Source organism: Corvus brachyrhynchos, unplaced genomic scaffold (assembly GCF_000691975.1).
Source record: "Corvus brachyrhynchos isolate BGI_N302 unplaced genomic scaffold, ASM69197v1 scaffold255, whole genome shotgun sequence".
NCBI lineage: Eukaryota > Metazoa > Chordata > Aves > Passeriformes > Corvidae > Corvus > Corvus brachyrhynchos.
Window position 1 is genome coordinate 6,694,672 of NW_008238358.1, and position 10,030 is coordinate 6,704,701.

Below are 10,030 nucleotides of genomic sequence, written 5' to 3' on the forward strand. Positions count from 1 at the left end.
CCCCCGGCCGTGGGGCCCCCCCCAATGCGCCCCCCCCCCGGCAGCCGAGGAAGGGAGCTGATGGTCGCGGGCTTTGTGCGAGAGGCTCTTGTGGAGGTTGGGGAGTTCACAGACCCGACATAAAGATAAGCCACCACAGCCATAAGCACTTAGAGATAACGCAGGAGCGCTGCTATGGTGAAACGCATACAGAAAATGCAGAGAAGGAGGAGCGCGCTTAAAGACACTGATGTACTGTACCTGGAGCATAGTCCTGCCATCATGATCTCCCCCTTCCCAGGTTTAATTGAGTGCTGCAAATATAGAACAGATACTAACCAGTTTCATATGTGGAGTCTGGCCTAAGTAGGCAGGAGGATGTGGACTTTGTTCTGTTGAATAGCACAAATGTATCAAATATTCACTAGCAAAGAAAGGGAATGCGTTAAAATTTAGACAATTCCAATAGGTATGGAAAGGCCCATTGCAGGGAAGTTAGAGAGGAAAACAGAGGGAAATAAAAGAGAATTGCAAAAGAGACAATAGGCAACCTGCCAAAAATATAACATGATAGATTAGACCAGTTTGGTCAAATAATGCAGTTACTTTTTGCTTTGGTGTCATTCACCTGGCTCTGAAGCCTGTCAGATGTAGTAGGAGGATATGTCCAAACATATATTCAACACTACTTTTCTGGTATTTGATTAGCTTATTTTTAAAATATATGTAGTGTTGAATTGCATATGAATTAGAAGTTCATTAACTGATTGAGTGAAAAAAATACTATTTACTCTGGCTAACATTTGAGCTCTCTGGTATCTCACACTTGTATTGAGGCCTAGAAAGTGAAAGGAAATAGTTTTATGAAACTTAAAATAGTTCCAGCAGAATACTGCCGATTCAAACACCATACTGACTAAAGTGTTGGAAATATCTACATAGACACAGGAAGACCAAGCCAGATTAGAGAGGGATGCAAATATATTTCTTCATTATTCTCTTTAATCTCCTAAAAATAGATGCTGACATTTTAAAGAAAAGCTTGACTTGAACATCACTTGTATAAAGATATTTAACTTTAATTTGCATGGATTTGTTGTGACCTGCCCTCAGGATTTAACTGGTTGCTCATTCTACTCACAATGGTAACTAGAACACTGAAATAGTTAAATTTCACGAGTCACAGCATCTAACAGAAGATCTAAGCCTTGAATCATCTGATGAATGCACTTGTGCATAAACTTGCAAGGGTGCCAGGTTGTCATTAGCTTATGAGGCACACAGGTCATCTCAATATTATGGTCATTAAAATTTTACTAAGTTTTCTATTGATTCTTAAATGAAAGTTTTCTGTGCAAACCAGCATATAATAAAGCCATAGATCTGCCTGCTTATGCACAAAAAATATCATGTGCGTTAAACAGAATAGTGTTTCTACTTGATCAAATTGGGGATATTTTTACCTGTAAAAATATCTTTTCCTCTACTCATCCAGAATCCTTTCTTCATTGTCTTTTAAACAACCTTATAATCTTTGATGTCTTTAAAAAAAACTTAGTATTTCCTTAAAGAGTATTGTAAAACCTTCATATTTATGTTGAAATGTTACAGATTCCAAAGCATCAGTTTCATGGTACATATTAGTTCCATATGGGGAATTTCAAAATTTTTACATGAAATTCCATAAGAAAGGATTCACAGGCCCCAAAATGTGTCCATTCTTTCCAGTTACATGGGGTGGTCTAATAAAATTGCTTTTGTCTCTGTAAAGCCTAAAAACTGACATAAATACTTATTTTAGTTTACCTCCTATGAACTTAAATTTCCCAATTGCAAAATGCTTCCAGTTCCCACTGATTTTAACAAGCTTTGATTACATCCAGTATCCCAACAGCCCCATTTAGGAATCTTCTACTCAAGCAGATTTTACTTAACCTAAAACTATATCTCTTGGAAGACTTTCATGAATTCCTATAGCTCAAACTGGTTTACCCTGTTAAAGCAGCAAATAACAAGAGCAAACACAAAATTTTATTGAACTGAAAAGGAAGCCTAGTTTTACCAAATAACGATGAACAATTTTTAAAAAAAAAATAGAATTGAAGACATTCTAAAGCTTAGAGATTGTTAAATAAACCAAACCAGAGCAAAGTGCAAAATAAATTGTTAGACAAAGTGAAATGTTCTGTATGGAACATCTGTAAAGCAGAAGAGATTTCAGGCAGCACCATTAGTAACTCTGGCCTGTACTTCTCCACGTTTCCTGTTCTTCCACCTCTTCTTGCCCACCTGCTGCAAATGTCAGATTGGTACAGAATCAGAAGCAATCCTTAGCACAGCTATGATGTCCGAGTGGATTTCATGTTTACCTGGGGGTGGGAACTCAACATGATACAGCTGACTGCTGAGGGCTGAATGACGCACTTTATAATTTGTTTGGAAAATAAACTTCCACTGGCATAAAAATGAACTATCCTGTATGGGGCTTTCAAGTCTCTTGGATCAATGAACACCTGCTTTTGTTAACCATTACTGTGGATAGCTTCTACAGCAGTTCATAATCTCTATTCTTTTCCAGAGCCTCTGTCTCCTAGAGACAATGGTATTTTTCCATACATTACCAACTCTATCAGTGTGTGTTCCCTCTTAGCAGTTCTGTTGGGACATGATCTAACATGCTGTTGGGGTTTTAGTTTAGTCTTAGTTTTTTTTTTCCCTGTTAAAGGAATTTTCTCCCATATGCATGTTGCGAGGGGACAAATAGCTGTACTTAAAAAAGACAAAAAGGGGAGTGGGGCGGGCCTGGCTACTCCTTTGTCTACACCTGGGTGTGGGGGTCAGTTCGCTCTGAGCGTCCGGAGAGAGAAGCTGCAGAGAAAGGAGCTGCTGCTTCTTTCTTTTTGGCCGTTCTTTCTTCCTGCTGGAAACAACGCCGGGACCCCAAAAGCCGCTTTCCCTGCCCTGCTGGAGACCGAGCTGTGGCTGCCCTGCTCCGCTGCTGCTTCGAGCTTTCGCTACGCTGTAGCCCTGCTCGCCCTGCCTGCCTGGGCCTCCGTGGGGTTCTCCCATCTGGATACATCTCGCCTGCCACCCGGGATTTGCGTCCGTCCCTGCCGTTCCAGCCTGCTGTTCCTGAGAGCCCGGGATCAACTGCCCAGGGGTTTGTGAAGCCTTTGTTCCATCCCTTCCCGGGATCCCAGAGCACCAGAGCCGCGGGTTTCCCGAGCTCGCTCCGGAGCGCCCCCTGCAGCCGCGGGGGAACCATCGCACCTGCCCTGCTCACCGGGAGCCGCCAGCGCCCCTGCCGGCTGCGAGCGGAACTGCACCCGAGGGGAAATAGCCTGACAGCCGAGAAGGCTGGGACTGGGTTTGTGATTGCTGTTACTGCCATAGTTGTTGTTGTTTTTTGTTTGACTGGTTATATACATATATATATATAGTAAAGAACTGTTATTCCTATTTCCCACATCTTCGCCTAAAGGCTCTTGATTTCAAAATATAATAACTTGGAGGGAAAAGGGGTTATATCTGCCACTTCAAGGGGGGCCTCTGCCTTCCTTAGCAGACACCTGTCTTTCAAAACCTAGACACATGCACTTCTTTCTTTGGTTTGCTGCATTGTCAGATGTAGGATAATATGACAGCTGGTGAGGGGTCAGTAGCTCTGACCAAGGAAGCTGTGACCGGTCCGGAGAGATGGTCCCAAAAGGAATCGCCTTCCCGAGGCCCGGTGTCTTCCCTCAGCTGCTGGCTAGGAGGGCCCGTGCAGAAGCTGTCAGCTCTTTAGTGATTGTCAGCTCGTGATTCCAGCTCAGCTCTGCAGGGCAGCCTCCAGGCCAGACCAGGGAGAGATGAGAGGCTCGTGTAGCTGTTCCACACGAGGCAGCTTTATTGTTGGTCCGTACTCCAGCAAAGGGGAGGCCAGGGACAAGCTGCTCTCTGCCCTCACAGGGGCAGGGGGCTAGCTTTATAGGGATACAGGGGATGAGTGTCAGAGGGTAAAGGCCAGTGGGCTACAAAGGATCTGCATAGGGTCTCCCAGAGGATTCTGGGTTTGTCTTCTTCTCACCTTAACTGAAGAGTAGCTGCCTTCCCAGAGGGGGGCCTGCTGGGAGATTGCTCAATCTCCTTATCTCAGCAGACATCCCTCCAGGGCAGTGGCTGGGCATACCCCACAGGATAACTGTGACTTCAGACCTGGAAGAACCTACAAAATAGACAGGCAAAATAAGACCTACAAAACAGACAAAGATTCACAGATTATTTTGAAAAGGCAGCAGTGGATTTCTGCTGGTATTGGACGTGTGGTACTCGGCAACTGCTGTCATCATTGCTATACCATTCATATATTCTGAGAGCAGCAACCTAAACATAAGTGTACATAAATGCCTATCTAAGCAACACACCATGTCACCATAGGCCATTATTTTGTGCTTCTCATGTAACTTTTTTAATACAGGAAGTGTTTCTAGTTTCCAGTGACCAGTAACTGGCTTGTATTCTGTACTTAAAATAAGATTAGAGTCTCTTTTATCAGCTACAACTTTATCTCTGTTTTTCCATGCTGGACAAGTAATTTAAGATCTAAGCCTTAGATCTGGATATTCCAGATAAGTTACAGTACCCCTTAAAGCATTTCGATGAGTTTTTCAGAAGCCTGATGGCTGTTCAGTTTGTAAACAAACAAAACTGCTGAGATTGTCCAGTCAGCTTTGTTCTGGCAGCTAATTTAACTGACTGTTGTGGAAGCTTTAGAAAGACCCCTGTAGAAGTTATCTTACCAGGAGTAATGCAGACGAAGGAGTTCAAGTAATTAGTGCTTGAATGGCACAAACAAACCAGAATGATCCTTTTACTCTTTGGAACAAGACTCTTCCAATAAATTATTTTTTACTTATTCTTCACCCTAGAAAGAGCTTTTGCTGAGATAAAATAGGGCACATAGTACAGTTTTTGTCCAAAATGCTATGCTGGTTATAGGCCAGTCATTGTTACCTGTGCAATGAAACTCTTTATTGACCTTCAATCCATAAACATTTTGCTTCTGTGAGTTATAGGATGTTTTTCTAATAATTAAAGTATTTTGTAGTTTTTTCAAACTTGTGGAACTGTGGGACAATAGTTGGAATTGTCAATGCAAGATTATAAAGTTTAACTGCTTTCAGTTTTTATTTGGCTTGTGCTTTCTTACTTTCTTCCCTACCACTCTCCAGCCTTGCCAATGGGTATGTACTCAAATGAAAAGAGAAAGGCAGGATGGGCACTCTTATTATGCTCAAAGCAAATCTTATCAAGAGAAGCCATTCCTTCATATCTTTTAAGTTTCTAGGCTGGGAAATTGCACCTGGACCTCTAAACAGCTATATTTGTCAAATACAAATAAAGGACTAGCACTTTGGGGATCCCATTTTTGCTTCTCTGTTCTGAACCAGTCATTGAGATGTCGTGGTGAAGTGGGAAATAAAAAGTCATTTTGTTGAAGTAGAAATGCCGGAAGTATGCTGCTTTGGTCCACAAAACAAAATGTTCCTAAGACAGTCATTAGATCAAGCCAGCTTTCAGGCAGTACAAAGAATGACACAGAATCACACACAGAATCACCAGGTTGGAAGAGACCTTCAAGATCACCAAGTTCAACGCATGCCCTAACACCACCTCAACGAAACACTGAGTGCCACATCCAGTCTTTTTTTAAACACATCCAGGGACAGTGACTCCTCCACTTCCCCGGGCAGACAGTTACAGAACTTTATCACTCTTTCAGTGGAAAACTTTTTCCTAACATCCAACCTAAATTTCCCTTGGTGCAGCTTAAGACTGTGTCCTCTTGTTCTGTCAGTTGTTGCCTGGAAAAAGAGACCAACCCCCACCTGACAACAACCACCTTTCAGGTTGTTGTAGAGAGTGATAAGGTCACCTCTGAGTCTTCTTTTCTCCAGGCTAAACAACCCGAGCTCCCTCAGCTGTTCCTCATAGGGCTTGTGTTCCAAGTCCTTCACCAGCCTTGTTGCCCTCCTTTGGACACATTCAAGTGTCTCAACGTCCTTCCTGAACTGAGGAGCCCAGAACTGGACACAGCACTCGAGGGGTGACCTCACCAGTGCCAAGTACAGGGGAAGAATGACTTCCCTGGTCCTGCTGGCCACACCATTCCTGATACAGGCCAGGATGCCGTTTGCCTTCTTGGCCACCAGGGCACACTGCTGGCTCATGTTCAGCTGGCTGTCGACCACCCCCAGGGTCCTTTCTGCCTGGGTACTGTCCAGCCACACCGCCCCCAGCCTATAACGTTGCAGGATGTTATTGTGGCCAAAATGCAGGACTCGGTACTTGGGCTTGTTAAACTTCATCTTACTGGACTCTGCCCATCTATCCAACCGTTCCAGGTCTCTTTGCAGAGCCTTCCTACCTTCCAGCAGATCAACACATGCTCCCAGGTTAGTGTCACCTGCAAATTTACTAATGAAAGACTCAATACCCTCATCCATGTCATCAATAAAAATATTAAACAAAACTGGCCCCAGCACAGATCCCTGAGGGACACCACCAGTGACTGGCCACCAGCTGGATGCAGCACCATTCTCCACCACTCTCTGTGCCCGGCCATCCAGCCAGTTCTTAACCCAGCAAAGAGTGCTCCTGTCCAAGCCGTGGGCTACCAGCTTTTCCAGGAGTGTGCTGTGGGAGACAGTGTCAAAGGCCTTGCTGAACTCCAAATGGATAACATCCACAGCCTTTCCCGCATCCACCAGGCAAGTCACATGGTCATAAAAGGAGATCAGGTTGGTCAAACACAACCTACCCCTCCTAAACCCATGCTGGCTGGGTCTGATCCCCCAGCCATCCTATAAGTGCGGTGTAATGGCACTCAAAATAAACTGCTCCATTACCTTGCCAGGTACTGAGGTCAGGCTGACTGGCCTATAATTTCCAGGATCCTCCTTCCTACCCTTCTTGTGAATGGGTGTCATGTTGGCCAGCTTCCAGTCATCTGGAACGTCACCAGTGAGCCAGGACTGTTGGTAAACAATGGAGAGGAGCTTTTTCTGCTCGTCTGCCTGCTCCCTTATCACCCTGAGATGGATCCCATCTGGTCCCATAGGTTTATTAACATCCAAGCAGCTCAGCAGTTCTCTGACCACTTCCTCCTGGATAACAGGGGGACCATCCTGCTCCCTAACACTATCTACCAGCTCAGGAGGACAGTTGTCCTGAGGACAAAACGTCTTTCCAATGAAGACCGAGACAAAGAAGGCGTTAAACACCTCTGCCTTCTCCCCATCTGTGGTCACTGAATTCCCTCCTGCATCCAGTAGAGAACCAAGGTTGTTCTTACCCTTCCATTTGCCATTAATATATTTGTAAAAACATTTTTTATTATTCTTCACAAAAGTTGCCAAATTAAGTTCTAACTGAGCTTTGGCCTCTCTAATTTTTTTCTACATGCCCTAGCAACCCCCTTAAGTATTTCCTGAGATACCTGACCCTCCTTCCAAAGACGATACATCCTCTTTTTATTCCTTAGTTCCTTCAAAAGCTCCTTGCCCATCCAGGCTGGACATTTGCCTTGTTGACTCATCTTTCAGCATACAGGGACAGAGACATTACAAAGAAGAGGCAGTGGCATTACAAAGGGCTAAAATAGGAAGAGTGTGGTGTCAATATTCAGGAGTTTCCTAGATTTCCATTGCCCCAGAGCATGGAAATGTGTGCAACCATGCTGCAAATTGCATGTTAGAGGCAGGCAACATCCAAAGTTGAGACTAACTGCAGCTACAGAAGATAATAGGGAAAACTGCCGATGTATGAGTCTGAATATGGAACATCCAAGTAAACATGTTAACAGAATAATTTTCCTGTCTGTCTTCTGGCAAGCAGCTGTTACTGGGGACTGTCTGGAGAGCCTGCAAGACTATCATGTGGAATGCATTGCTTTTTCTGCAGCATTCAAGTAAGACAGAGTTCTTGAGTCACTTTGTGGAATAATTCCAGTGAATTTTAGCTTCCCCTACCATGTTTCCTTTTTTCTTCCTGAGAAGAATGTGCACTTACTCTTCCCTAAAAATATAATGTTCTCAACAACACAGTATTCCTTCTCCACTCAGGTGGGAATAAGGCATTTGTACTCCCAGTTTACTAAATGAGTTACTAAGCTATACCAAGTGGTTCTTAACAATCACATTATTGTAACTCTTCACTCTGCTAGGATACCTAGTTCCTTTTATTAAAAAAAAATCAAAACCAAAAAATCCAATCAACCCATTTTTGCAATTGTTAATCTTTTATTAGCTGAAGCAAGCACTTTAACTACTTTGTTCAATCTATAAATATTTGAATGCACTGGCATAAAATTATTTTCTATATTCTTTCCAATTCTTTCTATATTATATAAGAATATAAGAATGTAATAACCTGAATATTTTGGTCATCTTTTTGTAATTTCAGTAAAGCAGAAATAAATACTAGAGTTATAGTTGTATAAATGCCAAGTCTAGCAACAAGAGAGCTTCAAGTGATCCTCTCTGAATTGCTGATACACTTCAATTATTATTGTTGAGGCATTGCTACAGACGTATCAGATCAAGTCAAGAAAAAAGCAGCTCTTTAAAGGTTCTGTAGTGTAGCAATACTTGGCAGTTAGAAAAGAACTCAGCTGCTGTTCTATATATTTTTTTGTGGTTCAGTCTTAGAAAACCAGTTTTACTACTTCCCCTTTTTTGTACTTATCATTTAGGATTTGTTCATTCTGGCAACAGCAGAAAGCTTGTATCAACCAACCTTAGGTGAAATCCAACATGAATTCACTAGTCCATGACCTTTTTAATTACTAGACCAACAATTTGCTTTTTGCAGGCAGAGTGCTCAGAGACCTTGCTTGAAGCAGCAAACAGCAGTTCCTCACAACTGTTCTTTCAGAAAGCACTCAGCCTACATGCCACCCTGTATGGGTGTCCTTTCTAGCAAGTATTCCTATTAACAATCTTTATTATAACTGGGAACCAAACTAATTTATTAGCTGTTCCATCTTGTGGGATAGCTGTTACAGTTCCATAAGGAAAAAAATTCTTGCTGGTGAGTTTTTGGCAATCTTCAGTTACCGTTAAGTAATATAAATGGTATTTTTCTCAATAACAAGAGGAAGATTAAAGCCAAAATGAGAATAAAATGAGCAAGAAACCGTGCCATTAAAGTAACTGGACACATTCAGAAAAAAAATAAATAAAAAGAAACATTTCTCCACACTGAAAATGCAAAAGGAAAGTTTGGATGAAGTTACCTAATTGGGAATGCTGGCGAAAGTGGCTAAGATTCCTTCAACTCTATGTTTGAAATATGTGTTTGAGAGTTTCCTCACATTAACAGTTCGCTTATATATTTACATCTCTCTACATATGTATATATAATCTTTTTCCCTTGGGCATCTAGTGCTAGTGAAAATAATGGAAGCATAGGCCATAAGCCTTTCTGGTTTGATATTTTAAAGGATGTACTTGAAACTGCATTTGATGTAATTAATTGAGGCTTTATCTGCATACTCTGGAAGCCATGGCATGAGTGCTAAGCACCCTCTGAAAATCACAGGAAACAAGGGTAGTCGATAATAATTCCTTAATCTAATTTCTGTAAAATAAAAACCGCTGGTGAGGGGTCAGTAGCTCTGACCGAGGAAGCTGTGACCGGTCCGGAGAGATGGTCCCAAAAAGAGACTGTCTTCCCGAGGCCCGGTGTCTTCCCTCAGCTGCTGGCTAGGAGGGCCCGTGCAGAAGCTGTCAGCTCTTTAGTGATTGTCAGCTCGTGATTCCAGCTCAGCTCTGCAGGGCAGCCTCCAGGCCAGACCAGGGAGAGAGATGAGAGGCTCGTGTAGCTGTTCCACACGAGGCAGCTTTATTAGTTCGGCAAAGGGGAGGCCAGGGACGAGCTGCTCTCTGCCCTCACAGGGGCAGGGCGCTGGCTCTTACAGGGATACGGGGGGTGGGTGTCAGAGGGTAAAGGCCAATGGGCTACGAAGGATCTGCATAGGGTCTCCCAGAGGATTCTGGGTTTGTCTTCT

At 43.1% G+C, this 10,030-nt stretch overlaps 1 protein-coding gene across 1 annotated transcript in view; it reads right to left on the reverse strand.

The window, feature by feature from the left end:
- Positions 1-7,528, reverse strand: part of LOC108447022 (RNA-directed DNA polymerase from mobile element jockey-like) — an 8,390-nt gene extending 862 nt beyond the window's left edge. Inside the window, 2 exon segments of the mRNA XM_017735572.1 lie at positions 6,078-7,418; positions 7,460-7,528. Of these exon segments, the coding sequence (XP_017591061.1) occupies positions 6,078-7,418; positions 7,460-7,528 (1,410 nt within the window).
- Between the last annotated feature and the right edge of the window lie 2,502 nt (positions 7,529-10,030).